Genomic DNA, 25815 nt, shown 5'->3' with positions numbered 1-25815 from the left:
ATGGAACCGACTGCCTAGGGAGGTGGTGGGATCCCCTTCGCTGGATGTCTTCAAGCAGAGGCTGGACAGCTATCTGCAGGAGATGCTCTAGCTGTGGATTTCCTGCTGTGAGCAGGGGGTTGGACTCGATGGCCTACAAGGCCCCTTCCAACTCTATGATTCTATGATTCTAGTCTTTACCATTGCCCTTAATGAAGATGGCGGCCACGGTTTCCCTAAGGGGAATAAAACCTCTGTTGCCATCTTTGTTGATGGCACACTTGCGTGCTACGCGTGCACATCTATGCCATCAACTAAGATGGCGGCAGCGGCTTCAGTACCTTAGGGAAGCTATGGCCGCCATCTTCATTAAGGGCAATGCTAAAAAGCCGACTGACATGTAAGTGGGGGCGTGGGGGGGCACGGATCATGGAAGGGGAGTGGAGGGGCCCCTCAGGGGCTCCTGTAGCTCCAGGGCCCTCGGGCCAGTGCCCAACCTGGCCGCCTTTAGAACCGGCCCTGTGGAGAGCCCACCACCTCCCTAGGTCATTGGTTCCATTGTTGTACTGCTCTAACTGTTAGGAAATTTGGCTTCCTTTCACTTGATCCCTCTCTGGGACAATCAATAAGAGATCCCGGCCCTCCTCTATGTGGCAACCTTTCAAATACTTGAAAAGTGCTCTCATATCTCCCCTCAGTCTTCTCTTCTCCAGGCTAAACATGCCCACTCCCTTCAGTCTCTCCTCACAGGGCTTTGTTTCCAGTCCCCTGATCATCCTTGTGGCCCCTTCTGAACCAGTTCCAGTTTGTCTGCATCCTTCTTAAAGTGATGTGTCCAGAACTGGACGCAGTACTCAAGATGAGGCCCAAGCAGTGCCAAATATTTTGGAAACTATACTTCTGTTAATGCAGCTTAAAATAGTATTTGCCTTTTTTGTAGCCACATCACACTGTTCTCTCATATTCAGCTTGTCATCAACAACAATTCCAAGATCCTTCTTGCATGTCGTATTGCTGAGCCAAGTATCTCCCATCTTATAACTGTGCATTTGGTTTCTTTTTCCTAGGTGTAGAACTTTGCACTTATCCCTCTTAAATTTCATTCTGTTGTTTTCAGTCCAATGCTCCAGCCTATCCAGGGTATTAGCTATTCCTTCCAATTTTGTATCATCTGCAAATTTGATAAGCATTCCCTCTACCTGCTCATCCAAATCATTAATAAAAATGTTGAATAACACTTGGCCCGGATCAAGCCCTGCAGTACTCTGCTCAGGAAGATAATGAGCTTTATGGCTCCGATCCTCCACTGCAGGGGTGGTGGACAGATTAAGATAGTCTGCCCCCAGAGACTAATGGAATCCACTGGATTCCTGAATGCCCTGGGGGAGTTCCCAGTAGATAGAGCAGGTGACCCTGTTGAAGCCCTTGTCACGCTGTGGAACAGCGAGGCACGTCGGGCTCTCAACACGGTTGCCCCCGAGCGCCCTCTCCGGCACTGTGGAGCCTGGCTTGCACCTTGGTACACCAGTGAGCTAAGGGAAATGAAACAGGTTGGACGATGGCTAGAGAGCAAGTGGCAAAAGACATGCTGTGAGGCTGATCGGGCACGAGTAAAACATCATAACCATGCCTACTGTGTGGCGGCGAGCGCAGCGAAGAAGGCCCACTTCTCTGCCTCCATTGCATCCTCAAGTAGCCATCCGGTGGAGCCTTTCCATATTGTCAGGGGTCTGTTGACATCAACTCCAGGAAATGGAGTCTTAGACCCTTCGGAGGCCCACTGTGAATTGTTCGCAAGGCACTTTGAGGGTAAAGTTGCTCACCTCCGTAGCAGTCTTGATGCCCCATCCACATCTACTGTAGTCTCCAATGAGGTGTCCAGTGCAACGTCTGCTGCAACTTCTTGGGAACGGTTTCAGTTGATGCGGCCTGATGATGTAGACAAGGTGCTTGTGATGATGCGGTCAGCAACATGTCCTCTCGACCCTTGCCCTTCTTGGTTTATTAAAGCTCGCCAAGGGTGTCTGACTGAGTGGATCCAGGGTGCGGTCAAAGCATCATTGCGAGAGGGAGTGGTTCCAGCCACCTTGAAAGAGGCAGCGATTCAACCACTCCTGAAAAAGCCCACCCTGGACCCGTTGGTTTGTGACAACTACCGACCGGTTGCAAATACCCCCTTCTTAGGGAAGGTGATCGAGAGGGTTGTGGCGCAGCAATTGCAAGTACTCTTGGATGAAACAGATTATCTTGACCCATCCCAATCTGGGTTCAGGCCTGGTTATGGGACTGAATCAGCCTTGGTCACCCTGATGGATGACCTTTATCGGGAGAAGGACAGGGGGAGTGCGACCCTGTTCTTACTTGATCTCTCAGCGGCTTTTGATACCACTGACCATGGTATCCTTCTGGGCTGACTTGGTGAGATGGGTATTGGAGGCACTGTTTTAGAGTGGTTCCGATCCTATCTCCAGGGTCGTTCTCAGAGAATAGCATTGGGTGACTGTCTTTTGGCCCCCTGGCAACTGTGCTATGGGGTGTCTCAGGGTACCATCTTGTCCCCCATGCTGTTTAACATCTATGTGAAGCCCTTGGGAGCGGTCATCAGGAGCTTTGGGGTGAGGTGTCAGCAGTATGCTGATGATACCCAGCTCTGTTTTCCATAACATCTGAACTGGGAGAGGCCCTGCAAGCCCTGGACCGCTGCCTGGACTCGGTGGTGGGCTGGATGAGGGCCAATAAACTGAGTCTGAATCCTAGCAAAACGGAGGTGCTGTGGGTTGGTGGTTCCCGAGTTCAGATAATTGGTCAGTTGCCTGCTTTGGATGGGATCATACTCCCTCTGAAAGAGCAGGTCCGTAGCTTGGGGGTGCTCCTGGATCCATCTTTGTCGCTAGAGGCCCAAGTGACCTCAGTGGCTAGGAGTGCCTTTTACCAGCTTCGGCTGGTGAGACAGCTGCAACTGTTTCTGGACCAGGATAGCCTGACCACTGTTGTCCACGCACTGGTAACCTCTAGCCTGGATTACTGTAGTGCGCTCTACGTGGGGCTGCCCTTGAGGTTGGTCCGGAAGCTGCAGCTGGTGCAAAACGCAGCGGTGAGACTGCTCACTGGAGCAGGGTATCGCCAACATGTCACCCTGCTGCTGAAAGAATTGCACTGGTTGCCCATTTGCTACCGGGACAAGTTCAAGGTTCTAGTTTTGGTGTACAAAGCCCTATACAGCTCGGGACCAGGATACCTGAAAGACCGTCTCACCCCTTATATGCCCAGTCGATCACTGCGCTCTGCTGGTGAGGGCCTCCTGCAGATACCATCTTATCAGGCGGTCCGTTCTGCACAATATAGGAAACGGACCTTTAGTGTGGCGGTACCTACCCTGTGGAATTCCCTCCCCTTGAATATTAGGCAGGCGCAATCTCTGCTATCTTTTCGGCTCCTTTTGAAGACTTTCCTCTTTCAACAAGCCTTTTAAGTAGAGACCTATCCCGGTCTGCGTCTGTGTTAGAATTGTTTAATATGTTTTTAATAATGTTTTTAACCCTTTTTAAGGTTGTTTTTTTCATTGTTTTTAATACTGTTTTGTATTAATGTATTTTAAGATATGTTTTTATGTTTTAAAGTTTTTTGGCGCTTTGTTTGCCGCCCTGGGCTCCTGCTGGGAGGAAGGGCGGGATACAAATAAAATAAAATAAAATAAAATAAAATAAAATAAAATAAAATAAAATAAATAATCAGAATATCATGGGGCACTTTGTCAAAAGCTTTGCTGACGTCAAGATATATTATGTCCACAGCATCCCCACAGTCTACCAGGGAGGTTACCTGAGCAAAAAATGAGATAAGATTATAGTCTGGCAGGATTTGTTCTTGATAAATCCATATTGGCTTCTAGTACTCACTGCATTGTTTTCAAGATGCTTACAGACTGACCGCTTTATAATCTGCTCCAGAATTTTCCAAGGGATTGATGTCAGGTTGACTGGTCTGTAGTTCTCAGGTTCCTCCTTTTTGTCCTGTCTGAAGATAGCCTTCCTCCAGTCATCTGGCACTTCATCCTCTGCAGTTTTGCAGAAATAATAGACAGTGGTTCTGATATGAGACCTAAGCAGTGCCAAACAGGGTACTTCATGCAATTTGGAAACTATACTAATACCATTCACTTTTATTGCAGCTACATAGCACTGCTGGCTCATATTCAGCTTTGATCAACAACAATTCCAAGATCCTTCTCACATGTAGTATTGCTGGGCGAAGTATCCCCCATCTTATAACTGTGCATTTATTTTCTTTTTCTTAGGTGTAGAACTTCACACTTATACCTGTTAAATTTCATTCTTTGAAGTTTCTGCTTGCTTTCAACCCAGATCCCATTGGCCAGTAGAACAATCCCATGTTTGGAAAATTTAGCAGCTTCTGTTTCATATGTTTTATAGGTAATGCAGTAGATGTAAGGCCCTCTGTGCTTTCCATCAACTTCAGCTGACTTGTTTAGAAAACAGTATTTCTTCAATAGCCAGTCCAAGTCCATTTTATGACCTTTATACCAAAATGATGATGTGTTTGAAGTTTCAAGAACAAGATTACTGAAATAATCTATTTTTGTCATGGTTGTGGGCTGTGACTCTTTTGTTACCTTATTTTCTGTATGGGTGACCATGTTAATATGTACATTTGCAACAACAGTTGACTGAGACTTAGATTTGGTTTCAATAGATTCTGAACAAATCAACTCCTTGCATTCACCACTACAGATGACCCTTCACCCTGTGGCTGCAGATCATACGAAATTGCAGCAATGATGGTTTTCTCTGAAGTGGGTTCTGGAGAAATGCGTAGTACAGCTGATTTTGAGTCTGATTTTGGCTTAAGTGGTGCAGAGGCAAGCTCTGGACTAAGGTTGTTTTCTGTTGAATTGTTTGTTGAGTATCTTTCCACAGTTTTCTTCTTCCTTCTCCTCCTTGTCCAAATCACTCAAATTTGAATACCTCATATTGTCAATATTGTTCTTACAAGCTTCATTGCAACCTTACAAGCTATGGATGCCTAACGGATTCTTGGGATGGAAGGGATGTTTATCCCAAACAGGGAGCCATAGGAGTCATATTAAAAGAGCCAATACCTCTTTCATCCATGGGGCAGACTAGAGGCAAAAATCCCCTTTTGTACAGCACAAATAGAGCTACTAGTTCCATCTTTCAGCCACTAAGGGGGTGCTCAGGGGGACAGGGAACTTGATTTGCTGGCTGACCAGCAACACCAGATTGGGCCTATCATTCTTTTATGACAGTGGCAGGGTGTCTCTTACGATCACCCTCCCAAGATGTATGATGTTGGTTTGACTAATGAGTGATTATCTGATCTGTGAAAAGTGACCTAGAAAAACTATTTCACCCCACTCCGTGTGCGGTTGCTTTTTCTGTTTTGGTTAAGGTTACTTTCTATGATATGGGAAGAGAATTCTGTATATGCTCAGAGGCCAGGCCTTAATTCCTAAGAAAATGTTGGGGCTCAAAAGCTTAAAGATGCCTGAAGACCATGCCATCTGCCCTGGAAACCCTGCTCTTAATTTGATTTAATGTACATATCTACTTGGGGGGGTAGGGGAGGGCCTGCCCTCCAAGTATGCTTAGAGGGTCCAGAGGGATTTTATTAGTAACTCGGTATTGAAATCATGTTGCTCCAGGATTGAAATCTAGCATGAACTCAGCCCGTACTTGTTCTGAGAGAAATTATATACGGTGTCTCTGTGTGTATGCGCCCAGCTTCAACTGCAAAGCCTTGCTCTTCTAAAGAGATGTTGGGGGCTGGTGGAAGGAGAGAAAACCTTTGCAGAAATGTAAAGCATTGATCTGTTTTACTACAAAATATAAAAATGAAATAAAATATTTTCTCTTCAGTCCCGTGTAATCCCAGAACAATTTTTCTGTACCTTACAGTTCTGGCATTAGGAGGATTCAGTGTTTTTAGATTTCACTGTGTGCTCTACAATTTTTTTAAAAAATGTTCTTTAACTGTAAAACAAAAACAACAATAATCCCTAAAAAAAAAAAATTGTAATACCAGAACAATTTGTTTGATTGATTATTTATTTATTATCACATTTATCTCCTATCTTTCCTCTAAGGAGAGCAAGGTCACCTATGTGGTTCTCCTCCCTCTCTATTTTATCCTCACAACCATCCTCATAGTCACAACCAGCACTTAAGTGGAGAGACTGTGACTGGCCCAAGGTCACCCAGCAAGCTTCAATGGCTGAATGGGGATCTGGTCTCCCAGGTCCTAGTCCAACACTTTGACCACACTACTGTTTTTAACAAATTTTTCTAAGTTCTGAAATTAGAGTTTTAGATATTAAGATTATGTTTTTTAATTCATGTATTTACTGGTGGGTAGGCAGGCTAGGAAGAATTTTGTTAGGCTAGTAACTTGCATAAATGCATTTGCCAGGCTGTTATTCCCTTCCTGTTTTTGTTTTTAGTTTAAACCACTGTAGCCTTAATCCAAATGTCAGGGCTTGTGCATAGTAGAGAAGCTTCCATGTGCAAGTCATTTGAATGAAAAAATGGACACTCAGAAACAATTCTTTAAAGAATGCCCTGAGGTGTGTGGGGAATGGAAAGAAGTTTGACGGCAAGCAGGTGGGTCGTGTGCAGGGGGAGCCATTTTCTGTGTCAGACCGAAAGATGAACTCTTGGGGACTGCAATGTTTGCTACCTACTTGAGATGAGTGTTCCAAGTTGTCACAATTTGTATTTTCAAATTATCAATCTCTGCAACATCACTGTTCCCCTTTACTTGATTTTAGGACTGTATGCCACTAGCTCTTAAAGGTGAACTGAAATGTTGCAGATTGTGTTTCATTACTCAGAAGCAACCTCTGCCGTAAGTGTGACCCTTTCCAGGAGGAAGCAACCAGTGCCAGACTGTGAAGCCAAGTTAAGCTTGCTCAGGGAGGGTGTCTCTGTGTGTCCTTTTGAGATTCAAAGACCTGTGGCAACTACCCTCATCTTCCTCACCCAGCACATGCTGATCCTGATTCTGAGAACGGCTTTGTTCTTTTGTAAGTTGCCGTATCAAGACTCCATTGTGCAAAAAATATTTTTTACACAGGCCCTCCAGGAAATGGGAGCTCTTTTTTGTACCATGTTGTGCCTGAACATTGTGCCTCTTGCCTGAACATCTAGAGCTCTGATAATAAATTGACTGCATGGCTTTCTCACTTGTCAACCTTTAGGGAAGCGCTATAGTCAGTACTGTAGTGGCAAATTCAGAAGCGCAGGGTCCCTTCATGTTAGTCATAGCCACGCCCCTTCCCCTTTTTTGCTGCAGGACTGAGAATGAGATCCTTGTTAATGCCTTCTCTTACAATGGACATCCCTAGGAGCCATTAAGCATGAAAGGGGAGAGTGTTAGCTACTGAGAAGAGTCTTCTCTGTGGCTGACTCACCTCCTTTCACTCTGATTGGGACAAGGAAAGGACAAGGAAGCATATTAGAAGGTTCTTCTCAGTGGCTAAGACACTCCCCTTTCACAGTCACAGGATGCTGGAGACATAGGAACCCTGCTCCCAAAAAAGTCAAGGGTCTAAGACCCCCTGAGACCCTGGAGGACTACACCCCTGGTTATAGTTCAGTGGTAGAGCATTTGGATTGCATGCAGGTCCCCGGTTCAATCCCTGGCATATCCAGGACACTGTCTGAAATCCTGCAGAGACGCTGCCAGTCAGTGCAGACAATACTGAACTAGATGCATGAGTGGTTGGATTCTATATAGGGCAAGTTATTATGTTTGTTAAAAGCATCCATTTCCGTACATGGAGCACCTGCATTGCATACTGAAGGTCACAGGTTTGATCCTAGCATCCTCAAGTAAGGCTAGGAAAGAACCACTCCTGGTCAATATACACCAGTGATCTTCAACTTTGGGATCCCAGATATTGTTGGACTTACTCCCATCATTCCTGACTATTGGCTAAAGTGGCTTGGAATGATGTAGTTGCAACAACTTCTGGAATCCCAAAACTGAAGAACACCAACAGATAGCACTAAGTTGGATGGACCGATGGTCCAACTGATCAATGGAAATTTTCTGTGCTCTCCACAATCAAAAGCCAATGAAGTATGCTGTTGTGCACACCCCAATCTGAGTGGTGTGAGACTTCCAGGGGTGCCAGCACTTACCCAGGGTTTGGGTTCCTTGGAATGAAGGTCAGTGAATACTTACTCCTTGCTGACTTGTTCCCTTGGAATTTGCCATGAAGGGGTTTTCTCAGGTGAGGGCAGGGGTTTTTCAAATATTGATTACTTCCACAAAGGAAACAATCCTTTCCTTGAGTCAGTCTCTAGGCTTCGCTTTTAGTTTCCTCATTTTGTATCTGTTTTCTTAGCTTAAATTCTTGCAAACGTTCCTGGACAAAACTCAAAAGTTACATTTTCCTTAACTTGAAGTAAATTAATCATTCCTTCATACTCTGGAGGCAAAGTATTGAGCAAAAGGCCAATCTTAACTGCCTCGGGTAAATTTATATTCTGTTGCTCCAGTTCTCTTACTGTTCCCGAGAAAGAGCTCATATGATTGCCGTAAACCGCCCAGAAAGCTTCGGCTATGGGGCAGTATACAAATGCAATAAATAAATGAATAAATATGCTCTGATAGATTATCTGGACTTTTAAGCCTCTTGTTACAGAGTTTTAGCATCAAGGAAACTTGAGTATTCATTGTGTTTTGTTTAAAAACTTGCCTCAACCTTTTCCACATTTTGCTTGCAGTTTGCTAATCTTCAATATGGTAAATTAAATTATCACATACAGCTAGAGATATGTGTCCCATGACTTTCCTGCTTGCAGCATCCCATTCATCTTGTTTCTTTCCAGATGCCTTTGGCCTTGGTTTTTCGAGGACAAAGACTAACCCAAAAGTATTCAGCAGAATTTTCATCTCAAAGGACCATCATCTGTAGTCTGAGTCATTTAGCAGCTCAATGACATCAGGCCTCCTAGCAAATTCAGAAATAGCCATCCTTTCTTATCTAAACAGTCTATATTACAGACTCCACAGAATCCTTTTCCTTTTTCCTTTTATAAATCTCCAATTATGTCTGGGCCCATGATGCACACCTTAACATGGTGAGGGGGTTTGAGAGTATCGAAGTAGCTGAGAGCAATGCTGTCAGGAGCCTAGACCAAGAGGCTAGACTCCTAGCAGGGGCACCCAAGGCAGAATGGTCAAAGCTGAGACACCAGACTAAGATGCATCCAGACTCAGAGGAAGGCAAACCCTATGAATAGAATATCCAAGATGCGACATGAGACAGTGCTGGAAGATGAGACCCCCAAGTCAGAAGGCACTCACCGAGCTACTGGGGAAGAACAACAGACAAGTATGAGTAGCGCTGCGACTAATGATGCAACTGGGTCAAAGCTGGAAGGAAGCCCAGAGACTGAAGTGCACAGATGTGAAAAGAGAGTCCAGAGTTGTACAATGCACATAATAGGAACACGGAATGTGAGTTAGAAAGAAAGTCAAGCAAGAAATGGAACATATCAATGTTACAATAATTGGTGTGAGTGAATTAAAATGGACAGGAATGGGACATTTTCAATCAGGCAACTACAAAATATTTTATGCAGGAAATGAGAAATTAAGAAGAAACAAGGCTGCTTCAATAGTGAGAAGTGATGTAGCAAAAGCAATTAGGAGCTATAACGCAAGGTCTGAGTGAGGTATATCAATGAGATTAAATGAGAAACCTATTAGCATAACGATCATCCAAGTCTATGCTCCAATGGCAAACACAGAAGAAGAGGAAATGGAGAGATTTTACACAGAAGTACAGAAAGAAATTGAACACACACCAAAACAGGATGCTGTGATAATCATGGGGGACTGGAAGGTGTAAGCAGGGAACAGAGAATTTGAAATTGTGGGGAAATGGGGCTTAGAAATGAAGCAGAAGAGAGACTTATTGAATTCTGTGAAGTCAATGATTTGTTTCTTGCCAACACATTTTTTGAGCAACCAGAAAGACGACTGTACACGTGGACATCAGCAGATGGTCAATATAGGAATCAAATTGATTATATAATTGGAAACAGAAGATGGAGAAGTTCCATACTTTCTGCAAAAACAAGACCAGGAGCAGACTGCGGTACAGATCATGAACTGATTGTATCGAAAATCAGAGTAAAGCTAAAGAAGAAAACAAAGCAATCGTAATGCCAAAATACAATTTAAATAACATCCCAGAAGCATATAAAGATCAAATAAGGAACAGATTTGAGGCTTTATACTTAGCTGACAGAGAACCGGAAGAACTATGTAGTGAAGTCAGAGACATTATCAGGGAAGAATGCAAAATGACAATACCTCTAATTAAAAAGAGAGAAAGAGCTCAATGGATGACTGACAAAACTCTTCACATGGTTAAAGATAAAAGGAAAGCAAAAGGAGAGAGAAACACGGTTAGAACCCTAAATGCAATAATACAGCGACTAGTATGTAGGGACAAAGAGAACTACTACAATAACTATTGTACAGAAATAGAAGACAATAAAAAAGTAGAACAAGAGCTCTATTCCAAAATATTAGAGAAATCAAAGGGAAATTCAAACCAAGAGTAGGGATGTTTAATAATCAACAGGGAAACACACTGATTGATCGAGATAAAATAAAAGAAAGATGGAGGCAATACACGGAAGAATTATATAAAAGATGCAAGGATAACAGATTCATTCACAGAGGAACTTGTATGAAGAAGAACCAGAAATCTTAGAATGTGCGGTGGAAGCTGCTCTTAAAATATTTGGAAGAAATAAATCACCAGGAGTAAATGGCATGCCAATAGAGCTGCTACAAGTTACTGAGACGGAATCTGTCCAAATTTTGACAAAAATTTGTCAAGAAATATGGAAAACTAAACAATGGCCCACAGACTGCAAGCATTCAATATACATCCCAATTCCAAAGAAAGGGGATCCCAGGAAATGCAGTAATTATTGACCTATTGCCTTAATATCCCATGCAAGTAAAGTAATGCTCAAGGTTCTACAACAAAGGCTCTTACCATATATGGAGCAAGAAATGCCAGATGTCCTAGCATTATTGTCTTTTCTAGTGGATCATGTCTGCTCATGATGCGTCCAAAGTATGATAACCACAGTTTCATCATTTTAGCTTCTAGTGATAGTTCTGGTTTAATTTGTTCTAACACCTAATTATTTGTCTTTTTCGCAGTCCATGGAATCAGAAAAGACAATAATGTTGGGAAAAACAGAAGGGAGTAGAAAAAGAGGAAGACCAAACAAGAGAGGGATTGTTTCCATAAAGGAAATCACAGACCTGAATTTACAAGATCTGAACAGGGCGGTTTACAACAGATGCAATTGGAGGTCGCTGATTCATAGGGTCACCGTAAGTCGTAATTGATTCGAAGGCACATAACACACACATAACACACACACACAACCACACCATGACCCTATGAAGAGAATTGCTTTATGTAGCAGAGTTCACTGGAGATATAAAAGAATATGAAAGAGAGTGGTGTTTATCTTAAACAAAATAAACTTATTTTATTTTATTACTATCTTGGAATCCAGATGGAAAGGGGAGAAAATGGAAGCTTCTTCATCCTCTTTCATATTCTTTTTATATCTCCAATGAACTCTGCTGCAAAAAGCAACTCTTTTCAAGCACTACTATCAGCAGTCTTGAAAAAGGAAGAACAGGGGGGAAAGGAGTAGTGGCTGCAGCAATGCCTCCCTCATGTAGTGCCATAATCTTGCACAAGCTCTTTCCCTGTCCAGGAGTGGGAAACCTCAAGGCTGAGAGCCTCCAGGCTCCCCAGGCCTCTCCATTTGGCCCTCAAGACTTTCCCTAGACCACATTCTCTCCCCAGGCCACATCCATAACTTCAGGATGCGCACACACACACACACAAACACTCCACATCATCCTTTGCCCAACTGGAATGTGTCCGTGAGGTGCAATAATGCCTCTTGCAACTAGAGTGATGGGTGCGTAAAAGCCACTGCATGGCTGGAATGTAGCCTACTGTACAAAAGGAAGAGTTGACCCGCTCACGTTTGCCTCCGTCTCAAGCCACCACTGACATGAGGCCTCCACAAGGATGTCTAGGAGGGAATGCGGCCCTCAGGCTGAAAAATGTTCACCACCCTGTTTTTGCCTGTACTAACCTCTGTTTCTCTCCTCTCCTCTCTTTTTCTCTTTCAACAGACATAACAAACAATTCCTTGTGGTGTGGCTCAGTGGCAGCGTGACAAACGTTATTCCGTTTGCCTGCTAGATTCCCATGGTTTATTGACAAAGGCTTCATTGCCTCTGAGCAGAGGGACTTCCCAGGCTGTCCCCCCGAACCCATGCTCCTTAAACGAAGGAGTTTTCCTTGCTTACCTGGATCTAGTACCTTACGAGTCTTACTTCCTGCAAGATGGACACACCACTGGAGTTGGTACGATGCTGGATGGACTGGTCCCCAAAAACCACATCCTGAGGAAGCACTTTTCCGATAATCAGGAAGGCATCAAAGCAGACTGCAGCTGTTTTAGAGATGAGGAAGAAAATGTGTTAATTATAACAAATCTAAAATAATGATATGCAGGAAACATAGTAAAGCCAATAATATTTGGCGTTTAAATGGCCATATTTTAGACCAGGTCCATACCTTTAAATATCTGGGGATATACATCAATAACAAACTGTCCTGGTCACATCAATTGGCACATATTAAATTGCAAGCACTCAGGGCTCTTGGCCTCCTGAAGAAATTTTTCTATTCTAAGGGAGGCCAGCTGCTTAGACCTATGTCTAAACTTTATATAACAAAAATTCTCCCGACTATTTTGTATGGATGTGAGATCTGGGGCCCTTATTTGCGATCATCCCTTGAACTGATTCAAAACACCTTTTACAAACAAATTTTGGGTCTACCCAAGGGTACCCCGGCGGCTCACCTAAGAGCCGAACTTAATTCTCCTTCTCTAATGGCTAGGGTCGATTTAGCGTACTTACGCCTATGGAAGAAATTCTTGGTCGCTGATCCTCCTTCTCTGGCCAAACTTTGTTGGGAGGACCAGCTGGAAAAAGGGGGCTGGGCTAAAAATTTTGCTGTTTTGGGCGTCCAGTATCTTTTGACCCCTCCCTTGCTTGCCAACCTAAACCCTAAGGCTCTGCGACAACAGATCTATGATCATGATGCTAACCAGGATAGTGTAGTAATCGCCACTTCCAAATTTTCTAAATGGTTTCCCCAGATCAAATCCAACTATGCGTGGCCTCCCTATCTGGACATTCTAACTAGTGCACCCCTTTGAAAAGCATATACTGAGCTTCGTTTTCAGGTGATGCCTTCGGCATATCTTCACGGTAGATACCTCGGTATCCCCTACGCCGAAAGGCTTTGCATAGTAGGGTGTAAAGTTCCAGAAGATCTAACACATTATTTGTTAGATTGTCCATTGTTTTCTCTCCCCAGAGCTAGATTTATACTACCATTAATCCACTCAAATAATGACGACACCAAGACTCAGACAGTGACCTTTTTATTATCTTCCAATCAGCCACATATAATATTCTCTATTGCTAACTTTGCCTTGGCAGCAAAGAAACTCAGAGCTACTTATGTTACGAACAGATGCTGTAACCAAACTGCTTGAACTTTATTTATCTCAATCCAGACAGGGGATTTTATTGTATTTTATTTTATCTTATATTTTACTCTGTACAAACATTTGTTATCCTTTTGTAACAGCCTATGGCTATATGCAAATATTAAATAAATAAATAAAGTATTAAATAGCCCTTTATGAGAACTGTCAATATTGATATATCCTTCCTAAGGGCATGGATTAAAGTGGCATGGAACAATAGCCTAAGTGTGTGTGTGTGTGTATATATATATATATATATATATATATATATATATATATATATATGAGACATACACCAGAATCACAATCTGGCTCACAACTTCCTGAACTCTTCTGTCCTATTATAGAGAATACTTGTTTTCTACTTGTTTGGGTAGCTGTGCAACTATGAAGGGTGCATTTCGGGTCCCTTTGCTTCTCCTCTGTGGTAAGTACATGTTCAAGACAGTATGTGTTGTGTTTGTAATGTACACCACATCTAAATGTTCTAACAAGACAGTAATCTAAAGGAAATAATTTAAACTTAAATATCTACGGTGCTTTTACGTGTAATTCTTTAAGTGCATTTAAGTGGAATTCTTTTCTTTGTAAGACTGAATTTATTCTGTTTGTTAAATTGTTGATTTTTTGTTGTATTTTAATTTCAACCCCCCAGTGTTTTGTATTTTGATAATAAGTGGATGTTTGTGGTAAGACACTTTGGGCCCAGTTTTCTGTGGAAGGGCAGTATATAAATAAACTAAATCACTCAAGAGCAGTTTTGTTGGCCTGTTTTAACATTTTGTCCTTGAAGATCCTAGATGGCCAATTTGCCAATGTTCCCTTTAAGGATAGGTGCCCTCCTTGCAACCATTTAGTGGTTGAAACAGACTCTCATGTGTTATTCTTCTGTAGATTTAATTTTTAACAGAGTTAGAGAACATACTATTTATCTCCTTGTATGGCAGTTTCCCGGTTAAGCCTTAGAGACCCTTTTGAGTACCCTTCTTAAGGGGGTCTAATAAATCTATTGCCGAACAGGGGGCAGTGTATCTGGATGTTGTAATGATCTGTTAGACCTGCTACCCCAAGACCCTGTATGACTACACCCCTGTATCTGAGTAGACATATATATATGTTGTACTGTAAGTTAACTATACAATAGTTTTTAACAAGTGCATGGACTTTAGCCTGTTTGCAACTCTTTGCATTTGACACCTTTATTGTAGCATGATAAATGGAAGACATACACACCTGCCCCTGTAGAGACCTGTATGATCACTTAGATCATCTGCAGAAACTGTGTTTTGTATGTAATGATCCAGTAATTCCCAAGTACCCAGGCTCATAAGTGCAACACTTGTGCAAAGTGGTAAGGATTTGAGTATAGACCACCAGTGGGCCCAAATGTACTTTCAGGAGGGCCTCAGTACCACAGCCTGACCAGTGCCTCCTCACCCCACCCCCATTATAAGAGGAAGAGCTTAATGTAAAAAGGAGCCAGGGAGGAAAGATGAAAGATATGGGCATTTGGAGATGCAAAAATGCAAGTAAAGGGGGGTGGGGAGGAGAAGAAATGACAGAAGTCTGAGACAAGAGGGTCAGGTGAAGAATAAAAAATAAAAAGGATACTAAAATTAGAGCCCTTGGATCAGCAAATTCTGCCTAAAATGGGGAAGGCAAGTGACAAGTGAAGGCAAGAGGAAAGCTGAACTATGGAACTCCCTATCTTAAGGGGGGAAAGCCATTTAAAAGAGGATTTAGAAGTTAACAGAAAATGTTGTTGGCCACTGCCAGCTGATTAGCCCAAACACCATCACCCTGCACGCCCCTGCAATGGCATTTTGTGGGTGATGATGCACCATGATTTTCAGCTGTTTCAAGCGGGCCCTGAGGGAGAAATTTTGACACACACACACTTTCGACCCATGCAAACACAACAGCAACACAACACAGCGGGACTGAAACAGCCTTCTTGCTTTCAGTTCTCCCATTAGCAAGCAGCAACCTCGTCCAGTTTGCAGATATTATTCGACAGCTAACTGGGAAGCTGCCATCTCTCTTTTACAACGGGTACGGATGCTACTGTGGAATCGGAGGGTCCAAACAGCCTCTGGATGAAACTGACTGGTGAGTGGGATTTAAGGAGGAAGTGAGAAACCCCAGAACAGAACCTTTCCCCCTCAACAAGGACTATGGATGGGGAGGAAACAAGATTCGGTTTGCATTTATAGGGAATCCTGCCTAATTTTCTCTTTCCAAAACAACACATAAACCAAAATCCAGCCGCCCTTTGAAATTTGCACTCCTCCCAATTTTGCAATGCAGTTTTCCAGCCAAGGAATGTGTGCAAGTACCAACCTTGCATAAAATGCATGTATTACTGAAAACGACACACAAAAATGCATTACAATAAGGGAGATTGCTTTGCAAAAATGTGCAAGTTAGGCAAAATTGCATACCAAAATATGTAGATTAGGAGCACTAAAATGCTGATGAGGACACTGCATTTTTTAAATCACAACCTGATGTGGAAAAGTGAATTTAAGATTGGAAAACAGAGAAACTGAGAGAAACCTAAATTGACAGATTCACCTGTACCTGTTTGAGAACTCCCACTGACCTCACCTCATTGGTCTCCAATCTAAAAGCATACTTCTGGGGTGGAGAAAGGGTTACACAGGAACATAGCACAGGGCCGGGAATGTTCCTGCCCAAAACCCTAAAGAGCAACTGCTCTCAATCAGTTTTGACAGTTCTGAGTTGTTGTTGTTTTTTTAAAAAATTAAATCAACACTTTATTCAGAACCATGAACTAGATGGACCAATAATTAAGGCAGCTTCATAAGTATGCCATCCAGGTCCCAACAATTACAGTTCACAAACCATGTTAAGCGAGTGGAAAAGAATATTTTGTATCTAACATTAGTCATACTCAGAGCAGACCCATTGAAATCAATGGATATAACTAACTTAGGGTCTTCTCTGTGTAAAACTTAGTTGGATACAACCCTATAAACTTTATTTTTTCATTGTTGTGTTCTCTCTGTACTTTTGTAAATGCTGGGATTATGCTTCATTCTCCTGTGCCTCTTCATTTTTACAACTATCAAGACAAAACTCTTTCTCTTACACACATATAGAAAAATCCTACTAGATTCTACACCTAAATAATAGAATCATAGAGTAGTAGAGTTGGAATAAGGCCATCAAGTCCACCCCCCCTGCTCAATGCAGGAATCCAGATTAAAGCATCCCCAACAGGTGGCTCTCCAGCTGCCTCTTGAAGGCCTCCAGTGTCAGAGAGCCCACCACCTCCCTCGGTCATTAGTTACATTATCATACTGCTCGAACAGTTAGGAAGTTTTTCCTGATGTTCAGTGGAAATCTGGCTTCCTGCAACTTGAACCCATTATTCCGTGTCTTGCACTCTGTGATGATCGAGAAGAGATCCTGGCCTTCCTTTGTATGACAACCATTCAAGTACTTGAAGGGTGCCATCATATACCTCCTCGGTCTTGTCTTCTCCAGGCTAAACATGCCCAGTTCTTTCAGTCTCTCCTCACAGGGCTTTTTTTCCAGTCTGCCTCATTGCCCTCCTTTGAGCCTGTTGTTTTCAGCACAATACTCTAGCCTATCAAGATCCCTTTGAAATTTGTTTCTGTCTTCCAAGGTATTAGCTATTCCTCCAAATTTGATAAGCATTCCCTGCACCTCCTCATCCAAGTCACTAAAAAAAATGTTGAAGAGCACTGGGCCCAGGACCGAGCCCTGCAGTAACCCGCTCGTTGCCTACCACCAGTTTGAGAAGGAACCATTGATAAGCACTCTGAGTACAATTCTGTAGCCAACTGTGGATCCATCTGATAGTTGTTCCGTCCAGCCCACATTTAACTAGCTTGCTAATCTGAATATCATGGGGCGCTTTGCTAAAATCGAGATATATTATTGTTCTGGTCTCAATACACGTTAAGCCGTGTGCCTATCCAAGCATGTCCAATCCATACTTTGTGTAACTTAAATCTTCTGTTTTATTCATATGTAATCTTGAACAGTAACTAATACATCTAGCAAGAAAACGAAGATGATGAATAGAGGATTCAGTTGAAGAAAGGAGATAGAATGGTTGCATGGTGAAAAGATAATGCACAGCCAAGCCCTCCAAGCTGTGGAGAACCAAGCTGAGGGAGGATGTCCGCCTTCTAGAAAGAAGCACCCCAAACACAGATTTGTTAAAGGGAATTCTGCCTACAAGCCTGCAGGCAGTATATTAAATAACAGAGCAATTATGTCCACAGCATGCCCACAGTCTACCAGGGAGGTTACCCAATCAAAAAATGAGATAAGATTAGCAGGATTTATTCTTGATAAATGTATAGAACGCTCCCCAGAGAAACTCACCTCGCACCAATAGTGTTGGCCTTTAGGCACCAGGCAAAAACAATCCAATTACCAAGGCTTTTGGATCTTAATTTAATCATAATGTGGGATGATTCTGGCCTGATTTGGTGCTCACCTGTTAGCGGAGCAGAATTTCTCCTTTTTATTGTTGTTGATGGATTGTGTTACTGATTTGAAACGTTTGATAAATTGTTCTGTATTTTAACATTTGTATGTTGCTTTGAGACATTTTGCAAAAAGCAATGAAGAAATACATACGCATCTAACACCACGGTCTTGATAGTCCTTTGTTTTCTTTGTCTCTTCCTGTCTGAAATAATCTACTTGATCTATGCTGTTCCCAGGTGCTGCCATACCCACGATTGTTGCTATGAAAAGATGACATTGCTTGGCTGCAACCCCAAAATGGAGATATACTCCTACTCTTTCAAGAAGGGCAGTGTAGTTTGCGGTATGTGTAATCATGGAGTGGGGTGGCTGCAGATATAGATAATAATAATAATTTTTATTTGTTAGTCGCCTATCTGTCCAACTTTACGGACACTCTAGGCAATTTACAACAACAATTAAAATACAATATACAATATAAATATATAAAATACAATTTACAATATACAGTACAACTGATATCACAACATCTGATTAGTATGGCAAAAAGCTAATCCATCCCGAAATTATAGGCCTGCCTGAAGAGCCAGGTCTTTAAAGCTCAGCGGAAACCCATCAGGGAGGAGGCATGTCGAAGATCATAAGGGAGAGAGTTCCAGAGAGTGGGGGCCACCACCGAGAACACCCTCTCCCTGGTCCGCACCAGCCTAGCTGTTTTGACTGGTGGGACCGAGAGGAGGTCCTGTGTGGCTGATCTTGTAAGGCGGCTTAATTGATGATACTGGAGGTGGTCCTTCAGATAAACTGGGCCGAAACCGTTTAGGGTTTAGGGTTTAGATATATATTCCACCATTCCAGGGTGGCAAACAACAACACTCTAAAACATCATAAAAACAGACTTTAAAATATAAACAAACATCTTTAAAAACATATTGATGTTGATGGAAATTAGCAAGTATAATATATGGATGAATGGACACATAATACATAGATTCACAGCTAGGATTGGAGGAGAAATTCAATTCAGTTCTCATTTAAAAGCAAATCTATCTAATTTGCACTTTCCTGAACAATATGCAAACTGAAACGTAGGAATCTTTTGACATTCTCCAAGATTTGCAATGCGGTTCTCCAGGCTGTGCAAAAATGCATGTTACTGAAAATAATATACAAAACTGCTTTGCAAAAACCTGAGTGTTATTTATTTATTTATTGAATTTATGTCCCACCCTTCCTTTCGAAGGAGCCCAAGGCGGAAGACGTAAACAAAACAATTTAACAAGAAAAAGCATACTAAGAATATTTCAAAGCATTTCAAAACACAATTACAATTAAAGTTAAAAATGTTATTTCATCAATGATCTTTGAGTTGCCAGCAACAGTCCCCTTCAGCCATTAAATGCCTGGGTAAATAAGAATATTTTCACATTCCTCCTGAGAATAAACAGTGATGGAGACACACCTCACTGGGGAGGACATTCCACAAATGGGGAGCCACCAATAAAAAGACCCTGTCACAAGATAGCACCAACTGGGCAGTGCTCAGTGGCGACACCACCAAGGCCTCACCTGCTAAAATGACGTATTAGGCAAAATTATGTATTAGGAGAATTTCACACTAAAATGCTGATGAATTTTCATGAGTTTTATTTTTTAAAAAATTACAAACTTATGCAGAGAACATAAGATTGGAATTTGACCATACCTAGTCACAGCATCTAGACAGTCTCTCTCAACCTTTTTTAACCCATGCCCCCTTTTAGCCAACATAAAAACCCCACAGCCGTATTCAAACCTGGTCCCCCTAATTATTTTACTTTAATTTTCAAAATAATTGAAATATTGTGACATTTAATTGTAAATAAAATGTTGGGCTTAATATTAAAAACAAATCTAAATACTTAGATTTTTAAATATATATATATTGAGAAGTGAGGCACAGTATTCAACTGGTTGCTTTCCATTGTTTTTCACTATTTAAATGCAAATTTCTAGCCTTCACGGTTGTGTAGATGAGCTTGAGAGAGCATGGCCAGTGCCGTAGAAGCCAAGGAACTCCACAGGATTTCCCAGGGATCAAAGGGAAGCAGAACGAATTGTGTAAAATAAGCCAATACACACAAACTGGCTTGATTTGCATGATTTATGCCATTTGCAGCATCCTTTTTTTTCCCTAAGCACAGGACTCAAAATAAGTACACGTCAAACAACAAATGGCCAACAAAGCACCTTTTGGCTAGCAAAATAAATCACTAGCCCACCCATCACTTCGGTTCACTAGCTTAGATAGCTTCATCCCTGTCTCAAAACAGGTCACCTCTGAAGTCTGTGGGAACCAGCTCAACGGTGAGGGAAAGGTGCTCCCTCTATGCTCAGATGTAGCTATTTAGTACAGCTTTTTCCCTCGGAGGCAAGGGTGGGAAATGTCAGGCCTGGGGTCCAAATGCAGACTTCCAGGTCACTCTTTCTAGCCCTTGGGACTCTCCCCAGGTGACTACCCACTACTCCACACCTTCCTTGCATCGTTCTCCGTCTTGAACTGTGATTATGCCGCTTGTCTAGGAGGAGGATGGAGAGATGTAGGGAGGATTAGCAAGCTGGCGGACCCCTGCTTATGGCCACCTTCTTCCTTCCCAAGCTGATCCTCTTGCCAGACCGATTCTTCATCCTAATCGGCCAGGCAGAAGCAATGTAACCCCCAAGGTGACCAGGGAGGAGAAACGTGGCCAGTAACTGCCCCAGCTGGCCTGGGGATCTGGATCCCAGAGGCAGGAATCCCAAGACTGGCAGGCAGAGCAGCTAGCAGAGCTGGGGGTTGCTGCAGCCCATCCTAGCTGTCCTTCCACAGCTCACCTGGCCACCCACCCAGCACCTCTTGTCACACTGTAGATCACAAAGCTGTCTGTGGCCAAGAGAACTGCAGTGTGATGACATTTTTACTTTTTAAATATACATTTGTTGTGCTTTTACAAATGGGTAAAACCACAAAGTTGTGTGCCTGTGAGTGTGGAAGCAGCTGACATATACCCCAAGGAGAACCATGGTGCGTGCCCATACTGTTTACACACACACACATATTCTCATTCACACATTTTATAGCATCTACCTGTGCAACGACTGGAACAGTCAACACTCTGGTTGCATAATGTATAGGTCTATCCAAACTCTTTGCTCTTTTCTTTTCCAGATGGAGAAACTATGTGCCAAAAGATGATCTGTGAATGTGATAAAGCCGCCGGCCTCTGTTTCCATAAAGCCACCTATAATATCAAAAACATCTATTACCCAAACTTTCTATGCAGGGGGACCACTCCTCCTTGCTAGGACCTCAGAAACTGCCTTGCTTCAACCTCCCTGAAGGGGGTGCTGTTACAAATTTCCTATCACTCTGCTTTACTCCTCTTGCTTAATTTTTATTTCAGCTCATCAGTTCTTGGAATTCAACCTCGCAGGGCTGACATCATCACCTGGAGTCCCTGAGAGGCCTGAGCAACCTGGCAGGGAGCACCAATCCTGCTTTCCCTGGACATCCTGCACCAGACAACTAGGTCTGGGAGGAGGGCTGGCACAAGATTGCGGCCCTAAAGGCCCCTCCTTAGGGTGGGAGGGTGGTACTCCCGTTCCATGATCTGTACCAGCATCGGGTTCTACAACCCGACCCTGCTGTGGATCGTGGAGAGGAAGCCCCCAGCCGCCCCCCCAATACAGACAGCGCAGGCTTTGATAAGCCTGCATGCATGCCCCACCTGCCTCTCTCATCAGAACGAATGCTATGTGCACGTGCCTGCCATCATCCAAGATGGTGGTGGGGACTTCCCTAAGGGGCCATCTTGGTTGATTGCAGGCATGTGAACTATGTTCTCAAGTCATTCGCATGACACGAGTTGGTGCGCCACATGGGCTGGCTTATTAGCTCTGTGCAGCCTGTATAGGGGGTGCTGCGGACCCAAGGGCCCAGTCATGCCTGGCGGCGGCCCTGTCTGCAAAGTGCCGGCTATTTTAATCTACCACAATGGCCTTGATGTAGTGTCACACTAGGGTACTACAGGAAATTTAAATTACAGCCTCTCCCACCCTCCAGACTTGGAACTGCCTTGTTACCTAATCTGGCTCCAACCCCAAACGCCACTGCAAAAATGTGGTTTTCACAACTGTCAAATGATTTAATGATAAATTGTTTGTTTTTATAAATGTTTGTAAACTGTCCCAGTATCTATATTGGATGAAGGGTGATTTAGAAGTTGCCCAAATAAATAAATAAATACAATGGAATCATGGTCTCCTCTGTTCTCTCCCAAACTGGGACAGAGTGTTTTTGGGATGAATAAAACTTTAGTGAAATGTTAGCTCTTGTCTATGAGGTTAGGAGAATGCACTGCTACTTTAAATTGCAAGTGGGAGAAAACATTTTCGAATGATTCCTTGCAGTTAAAAATTAATGCAAATAGAAAAGAGAATCAGCACAACAAAGACTGAGATAGGCTAGAATTTGTATGCATGAGAGACAAGCTTTCTACTGACAGGCAGCTGTTTTTCTCAAAGGAGAATTAAAAAATGAGAAGCTCACACCTGTGATCTGAAGTGGTGCAGACCACCCTCCCATTTCATTCTGCTGCATGTTATAGTCCAGGCCTTAGACATGAACCACCAACATGATTTGTGTGCTCATCTGGGTTTAAATTGTTGAAGATTGGGTTGTCTTTTACTGCCAGTCAGAAAAGGAGAGCCACTGGCTGCCAGTTAGTGTATACAGTAGTGAACTAGATGAACCAATGGTCTGACGCAGAATGAGGCAGTTTCCTATGTTCCAATAAATTAACAAATAAAACATACAGTAACATAGTGGAAGGGACCCAATTAGGTTCATGGGTTTCAACACTAACACAATGTTTGTCCAATTTAATGCTGACATTGTCAACACTGATTTCATAAAGTCAATAAGGGAATGGCAATCGTTCCCGCAATAATCTGTCAGTAGGGTGACCATGTGTCATACTTTACAAAGGATAGTACTCTGTTTGAAGTAGTCCTCAGCTTGCAGGCTGTCCTGTCAAAATCCGCTTCAGAGACAAAGAACGCAAAGAAGGGAGAGCAGGCGGGGCCTTTAAGTGGTCCATCAATAGCGTCTGAACAACAATCTTGCAGGACACCTGTTCAGTGATTTAAATTACAGGGCATTATTTCTGAACTTGCACCTATAGGGACAAATTAGCATATACAAATATTATGCATATAAGCATATTCCATTTTCTTTTTTTGATGATATGTAATTGGCAACCTTATTTACTGTCTCTCGCACAGATATAGTTTTGCCATTTCGGCCAGCTTCCAAATGGCTCAGAATCACTTTTAGGCCTGAAATCCTATACTCACTTACCTGGGAGTCAGTCCCATTGAACTCAGTGGGCTTAATTAAATATATAGGGTTGCACTGTTAAATTATATTCACTAATAGGCAAAAAAAACATTGCAGTTTAAGAACGTACCTATAGCCAACAGATATTTCTACCAAACTTTAAAAAGCAAGGAAATTGGGCAGCTATAGCGAATGCACCACCAGGGGAGCAGGAGACCTGACCTCGCTGAGATAGTGTACTGCCCTACAAATCTGTAAAAATGCAAACACAATTTGATTTCATCTTTCGCGGTCAAATCCACTTCTGTGTAGCTTGCAAGAATTAGGTAACATGAGTAGAGGGGAGGAGGAGGGCAGAGGAGGACAGATTTGATTGTTTGCATGCTTTTTGAATTCCACGGGATTTTCTCCTGTACAATCATGCTTACGATAAATGAAACTGACCTGGGCTCATTCTCAGCTTTAGCCTTCCTGACACCATCTCTGCAATTCTGCACTACCTGTCTGGCCTTCTTTCCACTTCCTGTATGTGTCCTTTTTGGGTTTCAGGTCATCTCTAAGCTTTTTGTGAAGCCACATTGGCTTCCCACTTTTTCCCTTGTTGGGATTATTTGCCATTGTGCCTTTACAATTTCCTTTTTTAGAAACTCCCATCCACCTTGGACTCTTTTTCTCATTAGGGTCATTAGCCATGGGACCTTATGTATCATTGTTCTGAGGTTATTAAAATTGGCTTTCCTGAAGTCCAGAGTACACGTATGGCTACTCTCAGCTTTTGCTTCCTTTAAAATCAAGAACTCGTATAATATGGTCACTTTCCCCCAAAGTTCCTGTAACTGCCACTTCATCCACCAAGTCATCTCTATCAAGTCAAGCATAGCTGATCCTCTAGTTCCTCCTTCCACTTTCTGTAGGAGAGGGCTGTGCTGGGCAGAATGTGTCTCCCAACAGATATCAGAGTAACTGAAGTCCCCCATTACTACTACCAGTGTTTACCAGTGGAGGCCCCCCACTAATTGCAAATGGGACACTGCCCACCCTAAACCCCCAGCCCCCTCAGTCACATCTCTGTTTCTTACATTAATTTTTAGTACATTCCCTCTCATTTGCAGACAATCTGGACTTATTTCCATCCATATGCTGTGCTGGCCAATCATCTTTGGACAGCATAGCCAGTCAAAACCATTCCTATAGCCCACTCCTGTATCCAGAGGTAGAAAATATGTTTTTAAATAATAAATTCCAGCAGGAGTGGCTTAAGAAGGGCATGGGACCCCTCTGAACCTCTATTTTGATTTTTTCCCCTTTGGAATAAACTCTAGCCAATCAGGAGTCCCTCAGAAATGCACTGAAAGTTCCATAGCATTAGTGCAGGACTATGAGGAGCCTCCCCAACGACACAAATGGATGCATTTCAATCTGAGCCAATCAGATACATGCATTTGCAAGCTGCTTGTTGCTTTTGTCTGAGACCAACTTACTTTTATCCTCTTGCAAGCGCCAAGTTAAGGTGGCAGCAAGTGCAGTCTTTTTCTTTTTTTTCCTTTTCTATGGTAAGGCTGGCATCAGCCTGCCCCGGACCCTGGCACCCACATGCACACCCCACCTACCTACCTTCCTTGATCCACAGCAGCATTGGCTCCTGACCTGACCCTGACACGAATCGCAGCAAGGGAGCTCCCAGACACCCTCCCTACTGCCGCGCAGTCCCCACCTACCTCTCCCTTGACATAAATGTTGGCTGTGCTGCAGGTGCAAGCCTGCCATCAACCAAGATGGCGGCCAAGGTTTCCTTAAGAGGCTGATGCCTCCACCACCATCTTGGTTGATGGATGCGCACTCATCCCTGCCATCATGGCGGAAGAGGAATCAGCACCTTAAGGAAACCTCAGCCGCCATCTTGGTTGATGGCAGGCTTGTGCCCACAGTGCAACCAACATTTGTCGGGAGAGGTAGGTGGGGCCTGCATGGCAGTAGGGGGGGTGTCTGAGAGCTCCCTCTCTGCGATCCATGGCAGGGTCGGGAGCCGACATGGCTGCAGAAGGAAGCACTACCCACTCACCCTAAGGAGGGGCCCTTCAGGGGCCCTCAGCCAGGGCCCAACCTGGCCATCCTCTGGTGCCGGCCCTGCTAGCCAGCCTACCAGTTTTTGAAATCCACAATACATCTCTGTAAATTCATTATTCAACTTCTGGGTTCATCACTGCCATAAATATATACACAGGTGTATTTCAGTGAGAAGGGTGGTGCAAACTACCCCAAAAAGCATGTTTGGCTGGCATGGGGGGGACAGAATCTGGGTTCTTCATAGGCCAGACTAGGCCC

General features: G+C 43.2%; 2 protein-coding genes across 2 annotated transcripts in view; one reads left to right on the top strand and one right to left on the bottom strand.

Moving 5' to 3' along the window:
• Window positions 1-14033: 14033 nt before the first annotated feature.
• LOC133372819 (group IIE secretory phospholipase A2-like) lies at window positions 14034-21510 on the top strand. The gene is made up of 4 exons (XM_061601899.1): window positions 14034-14073; window positions 15569-15755; window positions 18371-18477; window positions 21322-21510. Exons 1-4 carry the CDS (start codon window positions 14034-14036, stop codon window positions 21456-21458), a joined length of 471 nt encoding a protein of 156 aa, XP_061457883.1. The 3' UTR covers window positions 21459-21510.
• The window catches only part of OTUD3 (OTU deubiquitinase 3), a 24552-nt gene continuing 20042 nt past the window's right edge, over window positions 21306-25815 (bottom strand). The window contains exon 9 of the mRNA XM_061601510.1: window positions 21306-23284. Coding sequence (XP_061457494.1) covers window positions 23106-23284 — 179 coding nt within the window. The 3' untranslated portion in view covers window positions 21306-23105. The remainder of the gene's footprint in view (window positions 23285-25815) is intronic.

This window comes from Rhineura floridana, chromosome 18 (assembly GCF_030035675.1).
Source record: "Rhineura floridana isolate rRhiFlo1 chromosome 18, rRhiFlo1.hap2, whole genome shotgun sequence".
Classification (NCBI taxonomy): domain Eukaryota; kingdom Metazoa; phylum Chordata; class Lepidosauria; order Squamata; family Rhineuridae; genus Rhineura; species Rhineura floridana.
Note: the sequence above shows the minus strand (reverse complement) of the source record. Positions and strands in the feature narration are given on the sequence as shown.